This window comes from Sylvia atricapilla, chromosome 4 (genome assembly GCF_009819655.1).
Source record: "Sylvia atricapilla isolate bSylAtr1 chromosome 4, bSylAtr1.pri, whole genome shotgun sequence".
NCBI classification, from domain to species: Eukaryota; Metazoa; Chordata; class Aves; order Passeriformes; family Sylviidae; genus Sylvia; species Sylvia atricapilla.
Genome location: NC_089143.1, coordinates 31068183 through 31089787, shown reverse-complemented (window position 1 = coordinate 31089787; position 21605 = coordinate 31068183). Strand labels below are relative to the sequence as shown.

Genomic DNA, 21605 nt, shown 5'->3' with positions numbered 1-21605 from the left:
CCCACAGCTCATCACAGCCTTCACACATTCTCCCAGTGTCCTGGTAGAAAGCCAGCCTCAAAATCCTCTGGAATTTACATGGTTATTGAAAAAAAAACAGAGGGATTTTTCTAGACTTAAATTAGGAAAATACAAAAAGCCTTCTGTGAAACACAACCCAAGGGATCTCAAATATTTCAGAAGACTCTGGTGTTATATCAAACCGACCTCAGCATCCCACGCTCGGTCCTTCCTCGGGAGTTTAAGCTCAGTTTCTACGCGGGATATTGGTGACACCTACAGGAAAAACTCCTCTGCTCCCTCTGCAGCCCAGAGAGGAGCAGGTGACATCCCATCATTAACACCATCTCCTCATTCAAGGCTGTAGGGATCACGCAGGGAAATAAAATGCTCAGCACTGACACAAGTGCATGCTGCCTGCAGGGCTGGATGACAAACAGGGTCTGGGAACCTCCAGCTCCCCCACAACTGCTTCAGCCAAAGCTGAACGTGAGGGGGTGCTGGCGGGGAGGAGAAGCTCCACATGGCCCAGCCACAGCCCTCCGTGCCCTGGGCTGATCCCTCAGTGTGGGGCAGCAGGAAAAGGGGGATCCTGCCCCTCTGCCCTGCTCAGGTGAGACCCCACCTGCAGAGCTGCCTCCAGCCCTGGGGCCAACATTAGAAGGACATGGAGCTGCTGGAGAGAGTCCAGAAAAGGCCACGGGGATCCTCCAAGTGTCCAAGGGCTGGAGCCCCTCTGCCAGGCTGGGAGAGCTGGGGGTGTTCACCTGGAAAAGGCTCCAAGGAGATTCTAGACCTCTTTCCAGTGCCTAAAGGGGCTCCAAGAGACCTGGACAGGGACTGGGGACAAGGGATGGAGGGACAGGACACAGGGAAAGGCTTTCAATTGCCAGAGGGCAGGGTTAGATGGGATACTGGGGAGAATATCTTCCCTGTGAGGGTGGTGAGGCCCTGGCACAGGGTCCCCAGAGAAGCTGTGGCTGCCCCTGGATCCCTGGAAGTGTCCAAAGCCCAGCTGGAAGGGGCTTGGAGCAACCTGGGACAGTGGAAGGTGTCCCTGCCCATGGCAAGGGATGGAGTGAGATGAGCTTTAAGGCTCTTCTAACCCAAATCATTCTATGATTCTATGAATGACTCCCAAAATAAGATTTTTAAAGGCTATTACTAAAATAAAACTTTGCCATAAAATATTCAGCCTGTAGTTCAGTTCTTTTTTGAGAGCTTCCCACTGTGTTGCTGGTTCTACATTGCTAAATTTCAGCAAATCCCTCAGCAGAAGCTGCTTTTCAAGTACTGACAGATCTGAACTCATTCTGAGCTCGTGACAAGGAACAGGGAGCTGAGGAGTCCACAGCAATGACTAATTAGCTAAAACAGTTCTTTTGATCACCTTTAGGTCCCATAGCCTCTGATTCTCATTTTCAATTTATTAAAACACTTCCCCCCAAGAGTGCTTTCAACAGTCACACTGAAAGCATTTCTGAACCAAGAAAGGGCTTGATTAGCCAGAATTTCACAACCACAAAGTGAAAATGGGTAAAGCTTAAAACAGTTCTCACTCATAGGACTGGGGCAGAGCCTGAACAAGTTTCAGATCCGACAGTGGGTGACCATGCAAAAGGGGGAAGTTTCTTCTCCATCTCCAGTACAAGTTTCTGCATTTTTTTGTGCACGTTTGGTTCAGGCCAGATCAGAACATCGCTCCGGACACGCTGCTGAGCCAAGCAGCTCCAGCTTCATCCCATTCCCAAATTCCTGAGACCTAAAGGCAGAAGACAGAAATGACTCGTTGGTGTAACTTAAGTTTCATCATTGCCTGGCACACCCCGACAGATGTCAGGGCCTGCCTGGGGTGGACTCGGTGCGGGGTCACGGCTGAGGATCTCCGCCGTGTGTGGACGACGGACGCGTCACCAGCAGCCGTACCTGGCGGCCAAACCCGCGGGCCTTGCGCTCACGGCCGGTTTTCCCTCATAGCTTTTAATTTCTCCTTTAACTTCAGCTTTAATTCCGCCTTTCATTCCTTTTTCCGCGCCCTCCCTCAGCGCCCGCCTCAGGCACGAGCCAGGACCCCTCCCGCGGGCTGCCCGCGCCGCGCCTGCCCGATCGCAGCGTGCCCGCCGCTCCGCGCCGCCACAGGCACCCCGCGGGGCAGCCCGCGCGAGGGGGGCCTTGCGGCGGGGGGAGAGGACGGGCCGTACCAAGGGTGATGTGGGCGGGGCCGCTGCTGCGGGATGGACGCGGTTTTGCTCGCCGCCGCTGCCGTGCTGCTCGCTGTCCTTCTCTTCTTCGCCACCCGCCTCCGCGGCCAAGCCAGGGCAGGTGGGTCGCGGCTCTGAGTAGACCGGCCGGGCCTCCCTCTCCCCGCTGAGGCCCGTTCCGGTGGGCGCGGCCCTGCTCTTAACTGAGTCCGCGCGGGGGAGGGGGGGGTGCGTTTCTCGTGAGCCGCCAGGGGGCGCCGTGCATCGGGCGGCCCCCGAGGGGGACCCGCCATGTTGAGGGGAGCGGAGATTTTGGGGGGTCCCGAGGGGTTTTGGGGTGACCCGGGGAGGGTTCCGGGGGTGTCCCGACGTCTTAACTCCGCCCTCCGTCCGGGCTGCCCCGCAGGCTGCGAGGTGGGGGCACCGAGGCCTAGTGCCGCTGCTGTTGGGGGTTCCCGGCCTGAGGCGGCTCCAGGGTGAGGGGCGCCGGGTTGGAAGTTTGAGTTCTCTGTCGGAGGTTTTGTCAGGGGCTTTGGGACTTGGAAGGTGTCCCTGAGGTTCTTGTAAATGAGGGGATAATGGACTACAGATCTCGGGGATCAGGGACGCAGGGTGTAGGTAGAGGCATGTCGCGAGTGGTGTCCGCCAGGGTTCTGTGCTTAGTGTTCGTAGCTTGTTTAGCGGTTACTTGGACAAAAGGGTCGATGCTCCCTTAGCAAGTTCACTGATGAGACAAAACAAGGAATGGCCGATATCTCAAAGGGTTGCGCTGCCCTTCAGAGGGTCTTCTACAGGCAAGAGAGAGGAGCAGAGAAAAACCGTCTGAAATTCAGCTCAGTGCAGTTCGAGGTCCTGCACTTGGGGAAAAACAACCCTGAGCACTGGCAGACAGGGGGTCCGACTTCATGAGAAGGACCTGAGTGGCCTGGTGGACACCGAGCTGTCCCTGAGCCAGCAGTGTTCTTTTGTGCCAAGGGGATCCTGGGATAAGAGCATTTCCAGCAGGTCAGGGAGTGATCCTGCCCCTCTGCTGAGCCCTTGGAGGCACGTCCAGGGTGCTCTGGTGTCCAGCTCTGGGCTCCTCAGAACAGCAGGGACCTGCAGTGGGTTCTGCACTGCCTGTGAGGATGATGAAGGGGCTGGAGCATTTCCTGACCAGGAAAGGCTGAGGGAGCTGGGGCTGTTCAGCCTGGAGAAGAGGAAACTGAGAGGAGACCTCATCCATGTCCATCAGTGTCTGCAGGGAGGGCTCAGAGCAGGGCCCAGGCTCTGCTCTGGGGGCCCAGCAGTGGCACAACAGAACAGGCAGGAACTGAAGCTTCACCTGAACATGAGCAAGAATTTCTTTACGGAGAGAGCTGCAGAAGATTGCCCAGAGAGGGTGCAGTCTCCCTCACTGCAGATATTCCAGAGGCACCTGTCCTCAATCTTGTGCCATGTCCCACTTCTGCTCCTCTTCCACCTTCACCCAGTGCAGTCCCGGTGTTGTGGGAAGCAGGTGGATGATGCAGCACTTTCAGCTCTATGTCACTGCTCATGAATGTTAGAGCACAGAATCGGCTGGGCTGGAAAAAACCTTGAAAAATCACTAAGTCCAACCATAACCAACACTGCCAATTCCTGTGTGGTAGAAGTGACCTTGTCTGGGTGGGAAGGAGTCAGGTGTGGTGCGAACTCACTGACCGTGTTGTGTTCTCACCATGGAAGGAGCGAGGTTGTTTGGCTGCCAGGTGTCAAATTAAGATATTTAACCAGGACAAACTCTATAAACTCCTAGTCAATACCTCCACAGATTTTGGGGATATGGAATGTTTTGGGGTTGGAATTGGTATTCATTTTCTTTTGGGGAAGTTGCTTTGATAATTTTTAATTAAGAGGAAAAACCACCACACCTTTAGTATAAACAGAGTCACTCAGTGCAATTCTGTGCTGGTAAGCGATTTGTGTTGAAAGCAGATTTTGCTGATAATTAATTTTTCCAACACATTTTCCACACACCTCTGCTTCCACAGATCTGGTCTAAATTCTTCTCTTGGAAAGGTTTGGAAACTGGTGTAATTTTATTGTATTCCTGTGAATGAAGAGATTTTGGTAAAAGTGAGGGAGGAATACATGTCCTGGAGAAATACATTGTTTCCTGAGCTTGACTCCTGTCATCATTTTGATAAATCAGGGGCTGTGGGGCTTGGGGGGATTTCTTTTCTCTTTAAGCATTCAAAGTTTTAAATGGAAGCCCAAGCATTCATTTTAAATAATGTGAGTTATTTTGAGGAAAGCTTTAATACTGAGTTTGAGCAAGTTGGTTGAAGTTAATTTATGTTCAGGACAATTTAATCATGTTGAAGCATTTTTTTAATGGTAATTTTTTGACTCAAGTTGGCCATGCTTTTTTTTACTGTGGTTTTAAGATATTTTTTACTTTAATATATTGTTTTCTGTCATGGTAAAGACCTTCACAGAATTTCAGCTGCTGCGGATGACTTTGTTCTCTGTACACAACAGAAATTATTTTTCAGAACCACTTGGACTCTAGTATATTTAACAGCCACAAAATTTAGTTTTAATCAGGAATTTGCTTTCCTATTCCAATTTCTTAGGTGGAGAATGGAAGCTGCCACAATTCTGCCAATAAATCTGTGTTTCCACCTGGGAAGGACTTGAAATCAGGGACATTGGTCCTAAAGAAGTGGTGGAACTCTCACCTTTTCTTGTTGACGTGCAGGAATTGAGGCAGCAGCTTCTTTTTGTGTTATCTCGTGGAAATTGGCTTTTAAAAATTTTCAAGACTTGCTTGCTTTAGGGAGCTAAAGATCAGGAGAGGTCAATCCTGTACCTTTGTATTTCCTTTGAAAAGTCACTTTGAGCCCACGTTGTTTCCAGCAGGATCATGCCTAGACTTGTTCTACTGAAAATGACAAAAAAAAAAAAAAAAAAAAAAAAAAGTTGCGTTTCTTGATTTTACACGTGGTTGCCACCTCTCTTTCTGATAAGCTCCACTGGGCCAAAGCACCTCCCTGGGAAGCTTCCACCTGTTGAACTTTGAATCCCTTCCTGAATTTCAGAGGTTTTGCACGGAGGCAGAAGCTGCTGGACGGTGCCAGCAGGGTGGTGGGAAGTACCACTACGTGTGAGGGTGCAGCAGGTGGAGCTCTGTCCCTGAGGCAGCCCTGCCAGCCCAGGTGTCACCTGCTCATCTGATGGAACTCAGAGGAAGGTGCTGTGATAAGAAAGGGTTTTTCTTGCTTGTCTAGAAAAGCATCTCTGCTGTAAGCAGAAGTTTGTGTAATCTCGTGAAGGGGTAGATTTCTACCTGGAGAGTGTAAAAGGAGGTCCTGATCTGGGCTCTGAATGATTCCATGGTGGTTTTTGTAGTGGTACTGCACATCCAGTTCAGGAGAGATTTCTGCTTGCAGGTCACAGGTCTGTTCTCTCTCTCTCCCTTCAGGAAGGAGCCAATACCATAGTCTCAGAGCTGCTGCCCTGCCCTGGCTGACAAGTCAGCTGAAATAATCTCTTGCCTGCACTGATGCTTCCTGAACACCGAGGCAGAACTGCTATGCCCAGCACAAAAATATTCTTGCCTTTTGAGGGCTGAGTCAGACCCTGAGCACCGCAGCTTCAAATACAAACTGAGCCTGTGTCCATTGCCCAGACAGCTGTTGAGTGTTTTGTTTGTATTAACTGTTAATTTGAGGGGTTTATCTCATTAATTCGGTCTGGCCTGCCATTCTGCAAAGCTTCTGGATCATTTGTCTCACCTCTTTAATGCTGGCCATTAATTTTCACTCAGATGGCTCTGGATCAAGGCTAATTAGCGCTTGTGTGACTAATCTCTGCATGATCTGACTAGCCTGGGGTGCCACTGCTGAGGCTTCTGCAGCTCCAGGAAAATGAAGAGATGTGTTCAGATAAGTGCAGCAGTCAAACGCCCTCCCTGTGCTGCAGGAGGTGGAAAAAAAACTCCAGCAGGGCCAGACCTCTGAACAAATCGTTCTTGAGCTCAGATCTGATGGTCAGTCCAGTCCCAAGAAAAAGGAAAAGTGATTTTTAAGTGTGCCCTCTGTTCTGTGAAGCCTCCCCTCTGTGTGCCATCAGAGTGTGACACAGCTCAGGAGGGGGGAGAGCACCCAGCTGAACTTGAAGCATTCTGCAACAAATTCTGTGTCTGGAGTCACTTGGGCAAAGCCCTGACCCCTGAGGGAGCAGGTCCAGGTGTGTTACACCAAAGCAAATGAGGATTTTCTCCTCCTGCGAAGAACAAGGAGAAATGCAGTGAATACCATTCATGTTTTCCAAATCCCTGCCCAGCTGAGTGCCTGGCAAACAGAAGCTGTAGAATGCTCGAGTCAAAAAGGTTGGAAAAGCCCTCTGAGATTGTCCAGTCCAACCATTCCCCCAACACTGCGAAGGCCACTACTGACCCATGTCCCCAAGTGCCACATTCACAGTACTTTTAAATCCTTCTGGGGATGGGGACTCCAGCACTGCCCTGGGCAGCTGTGCCAGGGCTGGAGAGCTATTTCCATGAAGAAATTCTCCCAATATCCAACCTGAACCTCCCCTGGCCCAGGCTGAGGCCGTTCCCTCTCCTCCTGTCCCTGTTCCCTGGGAGCAGAGCCCAAATTCCCTGGCTGTCCCCTTCTGTCAGGGAGTTGTGCAGAGCCACAAGGTCTTTCCTGAGCCTCCTTTTCTCCAGGCTGAGCCCCTTTCCCAGCTCCCTCAGCTGTTCCTGGTGCTCCAGACCCTTCCCCATCTCTTCCCTTCCCTGGACACTCTCCAGCCCCTCCAGGTGTTTCTTGATGCGAGGGGCTCAGAAACCACCCCCAGCACTGGAGGTGCCCTGGCAGTGCCAGCACAGGGGACAGGCACTGCCCTGGCCCTGCTGCCACCCCAGTGCTACCACAAATCAGGTGCCACTGGCTCGTGTTCAGCCAGCTTGTGCTGCTGAAAAAGAATCTGCAGTCAGGAAAAATGTTTTAGAGACTGGAAGGAAGAAAAAAAGCTTCATTAAAACATTTATTTTCCTACTAAGTGACAATCTATAGTGGCTTGGTGTCTTCTGTTAATCTGCATGTTTTGGAGATGTGACAAATATTGTCCCACCAGCTGCTCTGTGTGTTTGACTGTGGTATGGGCCAGGGTTGATAGGGTTTAGTACATCCTGAGCCCAGTCCGCACTGGTCACTTTGAGGAATTACTGAGTCTCCTGTAGAGAATTAAATGAAGAAAAGCAGAGAGCTTGGTTCACATGTTTTTCTCTGTGAGGGTTGAGCTCTTTGGTTTGAAAGAAATACGTGGCTTATAAATAGACTCCTCTTTCATAAAATGCAAAGCAGTCTCTGTTTCACAGGACAACAGGAACCAAAACCAGAATGAATGAGTGCTGGAGCTGCACAGCTGAGCTGCTGGGCAGGACCATCTTGGGAACTGAAGCTTGCAGGTGAAAGGATGCTGAGGTTTGAATTGCAGCATATCTCAAGAACTTAGGAAGAAAAATACTGCATTTGTATAAAAAGGTTTTTGCAGAGCGTTTTTGGTATTTATCAGTGTCCAAGAAGTGATCTGCTGCTCTGCTTCTTTGGGGAAATAGCATTCCAAATAAGCTGTGGGTAGGACTGGGCAAGCCTTGAAGCAGCGTCTCTGGAGCCTGCACTCAGTGATTTCTCACAGCCCTGTTTTGTCTGCAGAGCTGGATGGGACCAGGAGGGTGACAGCAGCGTGACAGGCAGTGACTCAGTTCCAAGTGTCACAGCGTGTTGGGGCTGGAGTTCGTGGGGGCCTGTCACATCCCTGTGATGTCTCCTGCAGCTGCAGCGTGAGCTGCTGAGGGTTCTGCTGGCCAAAGCCTGCCCCAGGTGACTCTGCTGAGCTCAGGGCTGCAGCTGTGTCCTTATCAGCCCCAAAGTCAGCTTTGAAGGTTGAGATAGCTGAGGTGAGCTGCAGGCAGACCTTTGGTGCTGCATAGATTCAGATTCATCCCATTTTCTGACGGGAGATATGCTAATAGGAGTTTTTTTAGGAAGGCATTGTTTGGATCAGGGGATGCTGGAGACCTGGGACACAACATCATCCAGCAGATCACAAAATAAATGTGTCCTGAGTTGGAGTGAGTAATTCTGCACTTTTCCATGAGACCATTTGAATATTTGCCTGAATTAAGGTTTAAAAGTTAATATTTTGCAGGATTGAGCAGGTAACAAATACCAGTTAGGGTTATATTTGCTAGAATATGCAAAGCAGGTATCAAGGATGATGACATACCTGGTTTTAATTTTTTTGCGTTGCTGCTATATTTAAAAGAAACAGGAAATCTGAGCGTTTTCTATGGAAAACTTCTGAATTAAACCCACTGGTCACTTCCATGCTCCCAGCTGCTCCTCTTAGGATATTCTTCATTTGCCAGATCTTAATTAGTAACTGCAGCAGTTGCAGAGAGGATGGCAGTGAGAGCTGCAGTGACCCTAAGTGTCCTCCTGTCTGTACCTACCTGTGTTTTGGGGAGTTTAAATCAGCGGGGTAGAATGAAGTTACCCCATAACTGTGTTTATTTCAGGTGTAATTTGTGATCCTTGTTTGCTCTTCAGGTTTTGTTTCATGTGTAATGATTTCCATATTCTGCTCTGAAACATTCAGGCTCTGAGCTTTCAATCAGATGAATCTATGTTACACCAGTACAAATTAATATTTTAAAAAATCAGAATACTTCAGAAAGAAAAACACACTTTTGGGTCCTTGCTGTTTAGTAACTCAAAAAGACAGAAAGGAGAATCAGCTTTAATAGGAATATTTTATTTCCTTCTTGCAGCTGACGAGGAGCACCAGCAGAATGTGGCGGCAGCAGCAGCAGCAGCAGGGGCCAGGCCCCGGCCCCATGGGGAGGAACGAGCAGAGGGGATGCCCAGGCGCCGCAGGAACATGGGCAACAGGCTGATAGCCCAGAGGAGAGTCCAGCAGGCTGAGGAGTGGCTGGAAGGTAACAGCAGGTGTTAAAGCTGGGGAAAGGGTGCAGCTGCCTCCTGGAGGAAGCTGTTGAGTTTTGCTGGTGGATTATTTACAGTTTGATCATAATCTGTCTTCTCTCCCTGCTTCATCCCTTTTCTCCCTATACCCCTTAGATTAAACCTCTGCTTCCTCCTGAGGTGAATCCTAGCTATTTGTGGTGCCAGACCTCTTCACATCCTTCCTAAAAACTTTTGTATTTCTGCTTAGCCATGCAGGGAATTCAATTAAATTTAGGAAAGCAGAATCCACACCTTGCATTGAATAACAAGTGTAGTAAATTACTGATCTCTTTTAAATTGGTGGAAAGCATTAATTCCCCAATGTACTCTCTGCAAAATGTGGAGTTTGCTCTCCAGAGAGCCATGCAGGTGGTGGTCAGGATCAAGTAGATTACCTGGAGGTCACCATAGACCTGCAGCATTTTGCCAGCAGGCTGTTGAAATATGTTGTGTAAATCCTGTGCTGGATTTCCAGTTCACAGCTACATTTCTGTGGTGTGGTCATAGACAAAAATATGGTGATAAATAACATCTTTCTACATCCTGTAAGTACAATTCCCTTTTCTGGTGAAGCTTCACACATTATTCTCTTTATTGCTGGAGAGATGAGATCACCATGATTCACCCCCCTGGATTCTTTCTACTTTCAGATCGTGGGTGAAGTGTTCAGGCTTTCTGCTCAAGTGGGCTTTGCTGCACTGGAGTTTGCAGTGGAGATCAGGGTGTCTTTGTGATGTGCAGGAGGCAAATGCACTGAGCACACACCTCTGTGACACCTTCATTAGGGACTGCTTGCACTTTGTTCAGCTTTTCTTACCCTGCAATTTGTAGGAAAGCCTCATGTTGGCAGGTTGAATGTGCTTTTCCAGCTAATTATGTTCAGCAGTTTCACAGATGGAGAATGGACAGGTGTGAACTTTTCAACTTTGGTTATTTCTTCTCGTGTGATAACATCCTGGAAAGAAAATGGAATCTAAAAATACTTGGTTTTCAACTCCAGACATCAAAAGTTTGAATGCTGAAGGCCGACAGTGAAGCTGTCAAAGCAAGTGGCTCATCTTATCTTATCTTACTTTGTCACTTAGCAGCAGAAGAATCTATGTCATTGGGCTTTATAAATAATTCTTTTGCAGCTCTCTGTACATCAGATGCAAGTGCTGCTGCTTTTGCATGAAGTTCCCTTTGAAATGACATGCCTTCTTCTATTTGTTTTCTCTAATTTCTTACTCAAATTAAAACAGCTTCTCGCTCTTTGCTTCTGTTTCGTGCTGCTTCTGTGGGTGGTTTTATTCATATTTTGGGATGGTTTTTCCAAGTGGCTGAGCACAGGTGCACAGCAGGAACGGCAAAGCCTTTGGAGAGTGAGCACAGGCTTGAGCAGAGGAGCTGTGGAGAGAAGCATCTGTCCCTGATTAACCAGTGCTGAGGTGCTCAGTGACCAGTGGCCATTATTAATTTGGATTAGCCACCCTCTGTGCTGCAAATCCTTCAGCCTGGCCCTGAGCTACCTGTCTTACTGTGAGATTTGGGTTTTCCCCTTACAGAAGGATTTGTTGCATGTCTTAAAGCCTGTCTGTGGACATTTGGCACAAGCCTGGAATCACTCTTGGATTTATCCCTTTTTTTTTGCATGTTCTCTGTGTCACTGCATTATGGAATAGTTTTGCCTAATTGCTGCTTGCATTTGAACCAGATGGAATAGCAGGTTCTCTCCACAGCAGAGTTTTGGGCTAAAGAATTTGTTGACTCCTTGGAAAGAGAGCCCAGTGCATCACCGGGGCTGAAGGGCAAAAATTATTTGGCAATTTAGACACAAACACCAAACCCAGGCCGGTCTGGTTTCTGCACTCTTCCCTTGTAAATGCTGAAAACATCTGCAAACTGAAGTAGATTTTTGTTTGTCTGTTTGTTTGAATAGTTTCAGTGTTTACTCATAAATTTCTGTTCGGTGTGTGTGGAATTTCCACTCTGGGCAAAGTTGCCTGATGCTTCTCTGTGTTACTGACTTCTGCCAAGAAGTGATTTCTTCACTAACCCATCGCTGCAAGGAACTGAGCACTGACCTCAGGGAGGGTGTGAGGATGCCCTGACCATCCCTGTGTCCCTGTAAGAGTCATAAGGTGGGGTCAGGTAGGAAGTGCTGTTGCCACCAAAGAGTTCTGCCTGTTGGGAGCCAGTTCTGCTGACTCTAGGAAATGTCCCCAAAGCAGCTCTTGCAGACTTTGGAGTTGTGGTTAGCAAGAGGGTTTTCTGTTTTCCATCTAACAATCAGATTTCAATTCCAGAATGAGAAAGAAGCTTTGAGGGTAAAGTTGTAGTCCACGGTTTCAGCTGCCTGTGCTGCTGCTGTGTTTTGTGCTAGGACTCAAATCTCTCACAGAGGCATGGGGGAGGAAAAACAAAACCAAACTCCGGCCACTAAGATCAAAACCTTGAAAACTTAATTGTCCCTTCTGTAGCTTAAGTCTTAATTGTAGGTCTGGATAAGGAGTAATTTAAACCAGACAGAGATAGTGAATGTTTCTTTCATTATTCAAAACTTCACCCATTGCCAGTGGAGCTAAACCAGGTTGTGATTCTTCAGCTTGCTGGGGTGGCTAACTAAATTAAGTTACAGATTGTCACAGACAGACAATAGTGCACACCAAATACCTTGACTTTCCTCCCAGAAGAAAACACTGCTGGGTTCCTGATTCCCAGGATCCATGTGAGCTGTGCCATGGGACAGGAGCCCACCCTGCCTCAGCTCACTGAGAAATATTTCTCCGTGGTGATTGAGTGCTCCACGCAGTCACCTGTCAGGAGAACATCAGCACCTGCAAATACCCTCTGATGGCCAAAAATTGCTGGCAGATGGTTCTCCTTGAGTACAAATAATTCTCAAAATGACTGAGACCCCTGAGCTGTTCCACCAGTGTGACTTTCAGGCTAGCTTTGAAAAAATGGTTTTGATTGCCTTAAATTGCCCAATTTAATTCCAGCCACAGCACTCCTGCCTTTCCTGCAGCCTTCTGCAATCTGGGAGTCTTGCTAAAAGCCTCTGTGCTCTGCACATTGGAGCAGGGTCCCTGCTCCTTTCTCTGTGGAAAAGGAGTCTGGAGCGGGACTTGTGTATTCATGTGGTTAGGTTGAGATGGCAGCTTGCAGACTTAATTAACTGTGTGTGTCTTAATTTAAATTGAACCCAGACAGAGGTGGCTTTGTGGACTTGCTACAGCCAAATGAAAATGCTGCAAGGCATAAATGGGTGAGGATTTCAGGCATTAATCATTTAGGGCAAGAGAGGCCAAGCTAAGCAGTGGGAAAAGGGGATAAATTGGAGTTGGACTGAGAATTGTTCGGGACATGTGGTAGTGTAAATAAATGGCATTACCCATTTCCAGTTTCAAATTCCTTTCATTTACTGTCCAGGGAGGGTGTGCTTGGCTCTTGTTTTTGCCTGACTGATGCTCTGAGTGCATCCACTTGGATTCTGCTCATCTCTGGGTGGACATAAGGGTTTTGTTGAGAGCTTTTACTTGGTTGCTGATCATGTGCAGAAAAAACACTTACCCAACTCTCAAGCTGAGCTTGACCCTCCAAACCTGCTCCTTGTCCTTGAACACTATAAAGAGCTCAGAGTTGAAGAAGGTGTTTCTCTTGAGACTGCATTTTGGAGCAGAAAGTGACCCATCCATCTGATATTTACACCAAAAATGAAATTTCCTCTCAAGTGACAGAAACTCAGGAGGATGAAATAATGACAGATACAGTTGGGTTGTCTTGATCCAGCTGTGGTAAAAATAACGAGGGTGAAGGTTTTCTGTCAGTTGGAGATGTGTGTCAGGCCAAAACTTTGCTGCTGTTGATGTGAGGGAGAGAGAAACTGGTGATTACAACTGGCCTAAATCATGGTGTGGTGTGAGCAAAACAGATTTGTTTGAAAGGCCAATGTTTTCCAAAATGTCCCACAGGACAGGGACCACTGGGCAATGCTCTGGGTCTGGCTGGGGGTGTGAGTGAAAAAAAGAGGCAAAAGGGAAGTGCCAGAAGAGCCTCAGCAGCCCAGTCCATTTCCAGGGAGTATTTTTCAAGGGTTTGATTTTGAAAGACATTTTCACATCTTCAAGATGACCTCTCTGCCTTGTTGTAAAAAATGTTGCCAAAAAATCGGACTTTGTGTGGATCGTTGTCTTCGTTGGTTTTTTAACAACGGGAAGTAAGGACTCCCTCAAAGAAATAATCTGTTTTTGTCAGGTTGATTTTATTATTTACCCCAATCTGTGGGCCGTCTATTTCTGGCAGCAACATAGAACTCCAAAAGGTTAAATATCCCAACATCTGCATGGCTTTTCTCTGAGCTTTTAGCATGTGCATCGGAGCACAAGTGTTGGAATCTCCAGTGCAGTGAACATTTGGTTAAATTATTTTACTTCCATGGCATCAGTAATGATAAATCCAACAGCTTTTGACAGTCTGAGTGCTCAAGCTTGTAAAATAAAACATGATAAAGAAAAGTTAATGAGTGCAACATAAATGAAATCCAAAGTTCCTCTCTTCTTTTGCATGGCAAGGCTTGGAGATCAGAATCTCACTTTTTCTTTGTAAGTGTTAATCACTATTGGGAAAGAAAGCAAAAAATAAAGAAGGTTTATAAAGTTTTTTAAATTGTGATAATAGAGTATTTTTAAATGCTCTTTATTGCTTTCCGTGGCATCTAAGCTCAGCATTGAAATCATGCAGGTAAAAAAAAAATCTTGTATGAGTGTTTTCTACTACTTTTTTTTTGCAAAAATACATGTAAAAATAATTCTTCATCCCCATTGAGTGATGGATATTGTGCCTAAGTTTAAGAAGAATGTGTTTGTGCTGAAATCTCTTAAAATAAAGCACTTTTTCTTAGCGCTGAATGATCTGGAAAATGTGTAAAATTTAGAACCAGTGATGTGGTCCCACGCTGTTTCTTGTGAATGGAGCTGCGTTAATTGGCGTAGTAGTTGAAATTATTTTAATGCTTAATCAGTTGGAAAAACCTTTCTAGTACAGTTAAACTTTGACTAATATCCCAACTAGTGAATCAAAAGTCAATTCTGCCTTGCTGCTACTCATCCAGTGAGTTTGGTGCCCCCAGTGAATGTCTGATCCTGTTCAGGCACAGACAGCCTGTGCAGGGGGGAGATCTGTGGTTTCTCACTTCTGCCAAATGGTTTTAGCTGAGAATAAACTTCACATTCTGCTCTAAAGGTCTGCTGTCCTTGTGTCTGCTGTCCTTTGTGTCTGCTGCACTTTTCTGCCCTAAGTATTGCCTGCTTTTTTAATAACCAGTTTCTTGTTCTGTTTCTATAGTGGATAGCTACCAAATGAAATTAAAAATTAAAGAAAATTGAAATTAAGACTAGTTACTAGACTATAATTAATCCCACCACAGGATTGTGTTACTGCAGAATGGCCACACCTTTCCAGTGGGGTGTCGCACACTCTTGGGTATTAATTACATACTGTTAATAACATCTTCTGCTTTTGCCTGGCATATTTCCCCCTCCTTTCTCTTACTCTTTTTGTTAGGTGCTGTATAAATAGTAAATAAGGCAGCTGGCTGTGCCCAAAGGGCTTCTTGTGAGTAACCACCTGTGCAATTCTCATTCTTTTTAATGGATGGGAATCCGTTTGCTTCACCCAAAATTTAAAAGGAAGCAGAGAAGAACAACTAGGCCAGGGTTGGATGGGGTTTGGAGAAACCTGGTCTAGTGGAATGGTGGGAGTGGCAGTGGAGTTGGAATGAGATGATTTTTAAGGTCCTGATTATTTATTTTGGAAGTTTATGCCTATTCTGTGCACAGTACAGAATTCTGCTAAATTTCTGTCCTAGAGAGAACATGAGCACACATTTTCTAAAGGTACTGGAAAGCATTTTTAAAAAGAAGTCTGTACATTTCCAGAAATTCAGACACTTGTGCGACTGATAACTTTCCTGTTGTGCTGCCTCTCAGTATGTTCAAAATATCAAGGAAAAGCAAAGATTCCCTGAAGCCAGCATCTCAGCTTGGCCAGCTGAGAGCCCCACGTTTGTGTAAAGCAGAATATGTCACACTGGTTGTGCTTTCTGACTCCTGAGATGGGAATGGTGGGACTATTGAAATCACAGAATGGTTTGGGTTGGAATGAATGTTAAAGCTCATCCAGTTCCACCCCCTGCCATGGGCAGGGACACCTTCCACTCTCCCAGATAGCTGCAAGCCCTGTCCAGCCTGACCTTGGACACTTCCAGGAATCCAAGGGCAGCCACAGCTTCTCTTAGAAATCCATTCCAGCACCTCCCCACCCTCACAGGGAAAATTCATTCCCAGTATCCCATCTAAACCTGCTTTCTTTCAGTTTTAAAGCTGCAAGTGTGTGGGGTTTCCCAGCTGAGCACAAACCCAGGCTGCCCAAGCACAGCACTTGGGGAGTGCTAGACTGCTTTTTTACCACCGTGAACTGAACCTCCTGCCTCACACCTGAAGCCAAGGGACAGATGGAGTCCAAGTTCCTATGGAGTCACCCTCCATGGAGTCTCCCAGTGTTGTCACAGCCACAAGTGTGTGAAAAGTGATGGTTAAAAGCTGCTGAAACAATCAGCCCTTCATTAAAATGAAATGAAGAATTGCTGGCTGTGTGCAGCACCCTTGCTGCTTTTGGTGGAGCTGTTTTGCTCTAACAACAAATTGATTCAGCAAATGCTTTGACCATGTGTTTATGTTGCTGTCAGCACGTTCAGGCTGATTTAGTACCAATATTAATTGCAACCAGGTTTGGTGCCCTGGTGACCTCTTCAGCTCTGCTGAATCATGTGCTGTGTCTACATCCCCATCTCTGGCTTTTGCTGAATGTAACTCCACACACTGGAGGAAGTGGTGCTTAAGGGTTCCCAGCAGATGCTTCAAACAGGAGGAAAGAAATGCTCCTGAGCAACAAAAGGGGTGTTTGATCCAGGACTGGGAAAAAAAGGCTTGAAAACAAGCTTTCCTTAGATTTCTGCCTCAGGTCTGGTTCAGGTAATCTTAATATAGATGAAATCTGAGAAGCCCTCAGGTGGAATAGTGTCATAGATGGTTTCATACTTGTGGTGTTTGCAAGAAATAATTTTCTAAACAATAATACCAGAACTGAGCTCTTAATTTTGGAGTAATAAATGCTAATGCTGGGTGTGCTCATTCAGTGTGTTTGGAACTCCTTTCGATGCTGTATTTAAAATATAAATAAAGCTATTTTAAGCATCAATAAACTTACAGAAGCGACTGTGTCATGGCTTAGTATCCCTCCTTGCTCTGTGTGGTGCAGGAAGGGAGAACCCTTTTGATCATCTCAATAATCAAACTCCAGTAATTCTCTGAAGCCCAGCTCAGCAACCTGGCTCATATTAATTCCATCTCCTGAAAACAGCTGTTTTTTGAGAGCCACCTACACAGCTCTCAGATACACTTATTTCTTGTGATGTCTTGGTTTAACTATAGTCCTGTTCTGTGTCTTGGAATTAGTAAAACAAAAGTGTTTCCAAGCTAATTTTTAATTAAAAAAAAAAAAAAAAAAAGGGAGAGTGTCATTCATCCATATGCTCCTTTCATAGCAGCTTTTTGGGTTCCCAAAAAAGGAGACCAGGTGCTCTGGAGAGAGCTCCCTGCAGAAACCATTCTGGCACCGACCCTACGAAATCTCTTCCAGTTTGGATTTGAAGTCAGCATCGAGTAGAACAGCATTGGGGATGCTCAACGCACCAATTATTTTACCCAGAAAGGGGATCCATCTGTGAGGAGCTTTCATTTTGAGCCTGCCATGACTGTGAATGTGTTGTGTGGTGTTTGTGCAGTGAGTTGAGGATTTCTCTGGGAGTGTTGAGGTTAGTCCCCAGGACTTTGGTGGGATCAAGGACTGCTTTAGACCAGCAAATAAAGTGGCCAAATGTTCCTGAGCTTTGGGCAGGGAGGAAGTGGCTGCCTTTGAAAGCTCTTCTTCCTCCTGAGTGAGCAGAAATCTCATTTGCACACCCTTTGAGCGTAAAACTCTTTCATATTTCACCGCTGCAGAAATTACCTCTGTAAACAACCATTTGTCATGCAACAGGCAAATATCTACACGTCATTTTCTTGCAGGCAGACCCAAGATTTGCATTTCAAGGATTTTTCCCCTCATCTCTCAAAGGTTATTTCTGTCAGGCTCAAACCAGTGGAAGAGTGGGGTGCCTCTGAATCCCACTTTTTCAGTGGATGTCTGTTGTGCAAAGCCTGAGGGTAACTGGGAAGAAAGTCTCTGCAGGCCAGTGTTGAGCAGATCAATAATGCAAACCATTAGCACAATTTATGTATCAGAGAAAGTCTCTCTTTTAATTGTGGAAAGTAAGAAATATTCATGAAAAGCCTTCGTTCAAAGGATCAAGGAAATTTTTACTTCTGCCTTCACTTGAGTGTGTGTTTGCCTTGTTACTTCTGCTCTGTGGCTTTGGCAGTGTCATGTGATTTTTTTTTTTCCTTTTTCCATCTAAAAGGTCTTGTCTGAAGTGTGTGTGTGTCTTCTTTTCATCTGCTGCTGCTTTCCTAGGCAGTAGTGAAGTTTCTCCAGGGAACTTATGACAGATGATTTAAAATTTGTCATTTATGCAATGTTGCAGAGGAAGAGGATGCTGAGGAGGTGCCAGAATTCAGGTGTCTGGGAAAATTGGAGCAAAGAAGCAGAGGAAATTAGAAGAGAAGCAAGCCAGGAAAGCACAGAGAGAGGTGAGTATTTCCTGCCACGTATTGAGCAGAGCCTGAACAGCTCAGCAGAGAACTGGGGATGACACAGCCCAGAAAAGCAAAGGCAATGTCATCACTAAATGGTTGTTTTATCTTAAAAAATGTAAATTCAGCTTTTGTTAGCCCAAGAGGGCCATGGAAAACAGTGTCTCATTTCTTTCCACTCAGACTCGTGGGAGGAGAGGAGTTAAACTTTTGAATGCTCTTTCTTGGATGTTTCCACTGCCTTCCAGCTCAATATCAGCACTGTCTCCCCTTAAAAGTCCACCCCACCCCCCATGGTGTTGTTGTAACACCCTGGGCAGTTGGGAGCAGTTGTTCAGGTGCTCTCAGAGTGTAAAAAACTTGGTTTGGTTTTATCTGTGTTCAGCCATATATATTGTTTTACAGGCTGGGGAAGATGAAAAGCATTTGATGTTAATTCCAGGGAAGCTTTTTCAACCTTCTGAAGGCAGAAGTTTATGCATTTTCCTTGGAATTGTTATATATGTTTGGGATTTTTAAATTTTTTTTTAAGATTCTCTGTTGTTCTGTATGAACATTTTTAAAGCTTGTGAAATCCCAAATTAGGAATTTTAGTGTCACCTGAGGTTTAAATCCAGTGTAGTAGATGGAACAGTTGGTAATAAACTTAATTATTGCTTATATAGAAACTTCCCTTATGAACCTTTTCTCACTCAGTGTTTTAATAATTTTGCTACTTTCCATACGCATTGTAATTAATTTTCCTTGTTTTGTTTTGTGGTTTTGTTGTTGTTGTTGTTTTTGGGTTTTGGTTTTTTTTGGTGGAAAATATGAGCAAAGTTGAATGAAGTTGGATAAGTATCAGTTGATGGAGCAAGGAGTCTTCTGTTTCATTTTAAAACATGCTGATTTTTATTTTCCCAAGTAGACAGATAAATTCCTTGAATGGGGCTTTTTTCTCTGAAACACTCAAAGCTAATCTTCCCCTGAAATATTTTCTGCTTGTCCTCTTTTTATATTTTCAAATCTAAGTATCCTAAAGAGCCTGGAAAAAAATACACTAAGCAACCTTTTATTTTTCCCTCATTTTGCAACAACCTCTTTGACTTAACAACAAAAATAAAATTATTTCAAGAGACCATTGTAGCTTTTCTGTAAGAGATTCTGCCCAGGTTAATGATACATTTGAATACATTTATTTTTACAGTTTATGTTCCAAATCCTTTTTGTTTTATTCCTTGAGGTCCATTCTAACTAAACTTCAAGGAAGGAGAAATGGAATTCCATGACACAACTTGACATCACTGTTGTAATAAGCTCATAAGCACATTCAAAACTTAAACTGTTACTGAGCTATAGATAAGACAAGAGAGGAGGGTAATTTCTAAATTTACCACAACATTGAGTGTGCTGAAGGGAAGTGAAATGATAATGGCTTTTTATTATTATTCTTTTTGATGTTTCTTTCTGAGCAGGCATCTGAAAGGTGGTAAGAAACCCCCTTATGGCATCATAATAGGCAATTTTAAAATGTAGAATTGAAAAAAAAGAGTAAGGCTTGGCTTGCATCATGTTTATTTTAGGCTGAAGAAGCAGAGAGAGAAGAACGGAGGAAGCTCGAGTCAAAAAGAGAGGAGGAAAGGCGGAAAGAAGAGGAGAGAATTCGTCTGGAGGAGGAACGACAGGTGGGAATAATTGTATTTATCTCTGGAAATACTGAGCCAGCCTTGCTTTTGGGGTTGCTTCTGGGGAAGTTGTGTGAGCAGGGCCCTGCAGGGACCACAGGGTCTGTCCAGCTCTGTCCACATCCAGGATTTGGAGCTCAGGACTTTGACCAGCCCAGCTCTGAATGTCTCCTAAGGATGTAAATTCACAACTTCCCCTGTTCCCTTTGAGCTGCCAGCTGGAACCAGCAGGGCAGAAAGTGAAAGGCAGCAGCAGCAGCAACTGATTTTGCAAGTGTTATGTGAAATTGTATGATTTCATTCTAATTTTATGTATTTGCATGTGCTTCCCAATTAAAGATTCCTGAGCTGTGCATATGTTAGCAGGAGTGACCCAGAAAAGCAGGTACTGCTCAGTTGAAATGCTTTTGTGGAATATTTTTCATTAGTGAGGGAGGAAAACTTGCCTTCAGAGCTGCTTTTTGTACTCAGGCCACCAGTGCTGCTGGCTGAGAACTTCATGCTCTGGTGTTGCCTCTAGTTGTGTGGTGGCTTTTCTTCTGGAGGAAAGGACAGAGGTGTTCTGCAGAGTTCTGAGATGAAAAAATTGCAGCCCCCGCCTCTCACTGTCACTGTGGATTTTTATTTTTTTTTTTTAATTTTGTGTCTGGGCAGGTTGTGTAAGTGGGGTGTGTTACTGGTATTTTTAAAAGGAAAATAAAATTTTCCTTCTGTCGAGGGCATGAAGGCAGGATAAAGCAATTTAGAAAAATAATGCATACATTACACATATAGATTGTATGCATGAGATCTTTATGTGAATGTCCATTTATCTCTGGGGTTATTCCCCACAGATATTTTTCCTTCTGAACTCTCAGTTCCTTTCCATCAGTAGAAGTCTTAAATTTCAGAAATTGAAGGGGAAGAATGTCAGCAGTACAACATCAGGATATGTAGAAAAGTCTGAAATTTTGTAAAGCAGCTTGACCAAACTTCCAGAGGACCAATAATTCCTCAGCTTTCCTTCCAAGAGAGATGTACAAATTTATTTCTTCAATATTTTCTTGAAGTTCTGAGAATTTCATGTTCTTGAAACCCTGAATAACAAGTTGAAATTACTCCAGTGCTTTGGGGGAATTGTCACACTGGCTGGACCCTGACATTAAATGACACAGGAATTTCCAGTCCTTTGCAGGGTGGCAGCCAGCACAGCACAGCAGGTGAATTTTTAAGCAAATTCCACCTGAGCTGGGCCACTCTGCTCTGAAGAAGCTTTAGCACAGGATTGAGTTTTTCTCCTGGGATTTGATCTGGGCTTTAGCAATTTAGCTGGATTAACTCAGGCACAGTTGAAAAGTTAAGTAGAGAACAGAAGTGAAATTTCAGCCAGATGTCTTTTCACACAGAAATATTTGTTTACCTTCTTTTAGTTTTGTTTCTGTTCAGTTGAGGGCTGTGTAATTTTTTTTTTGGTTGAATGAGGGAAGTCTTAGTTGTTTCTGATGTAATTTGCAGTATTCCTAGGAAAGACTGCACTACAGCACTTCTATTTCACAAGGTTCAGGGAAAAAGAGCAATGCAAACTAAAGCTCTGGTTTTATGTGTTTGTTTGTTTTTACATTTTGTGCACAACAATCCACAGAGTACTTCCTTGAACTTGGAAAATTGCTCAAATGCCTGAATCCAGCTTGGTCACTTTAGCCAGTACCTACCTACTTAAATTCTGTAATTTTAAGCTATTTTAGTTTGGTTTAATTATTTGTTTTCCCAGTATTTATCAGGATAGCAAGCCCACCTGCCAGGCTACATGAGGAACATTGTTCTGCCTCTCAGAGGAAAGTGCTTTCAATATGTAATTTTTTTGCTTGTGTCTAAGTTGATAACCTAGTAAGTGCTGAGCATTTGGAGCATGGATCAAAGTAAATGTGTCTGATAATATTTAATGTCCATGCTCAGCTGTTTTCTAGTCATTTTATATCTGTCTTCATGGATTTTGTAACAAGAAAGAGAACAATTGATGAGAGCCTG

At 45.2% G+C, this 21605-nt stretch overlaps 1 protein-coding gene and 1 long non-coding RNA gene across 2 annotated transcripts in view; one reads left to right on the top strand and one right to left on the bottom strand.

Annotated features, from left to right (window-relative positions):
- Positions 1-1409: 1409 nt before the first annotated feature.
- On the bottom strand, positions 1410-2039 carry LOC136359924 (uncharacterized). The gene is made up of 2 exons (XR_010743382.1): positions 1927-2039; positions 1410-1762 (listed from the first exon to the last, which is right to left on the bottom strand). It is a non-coding gene; the product is annotated as an uncharacterized lncRNA (long non-coding RNA).
- Positions 2040-2194: 155 nt separating this feature from the next.
- Positions 2195-21605, top strand: part of DDRGK1 (DDRGK domain containing 1) — a 33492-nt gene continuing 14081 nt past the window's right edge. Inside the window, 5 exon segments of the mRNA XM_066317462.1 lie at positions 2195-2322; positions 9007-9174; positions 17826-17852; positions 17855-17931; positions 19497-19598. Coding sequence (XP_066173559.1) covers positions 2235-2322; positions 9007-9174; positions 17826-17852; positions 17855-17931; positions 19497-19598 — 462 coding nt within the window. The 5' untranslated portion in view covers positions 2195-2234.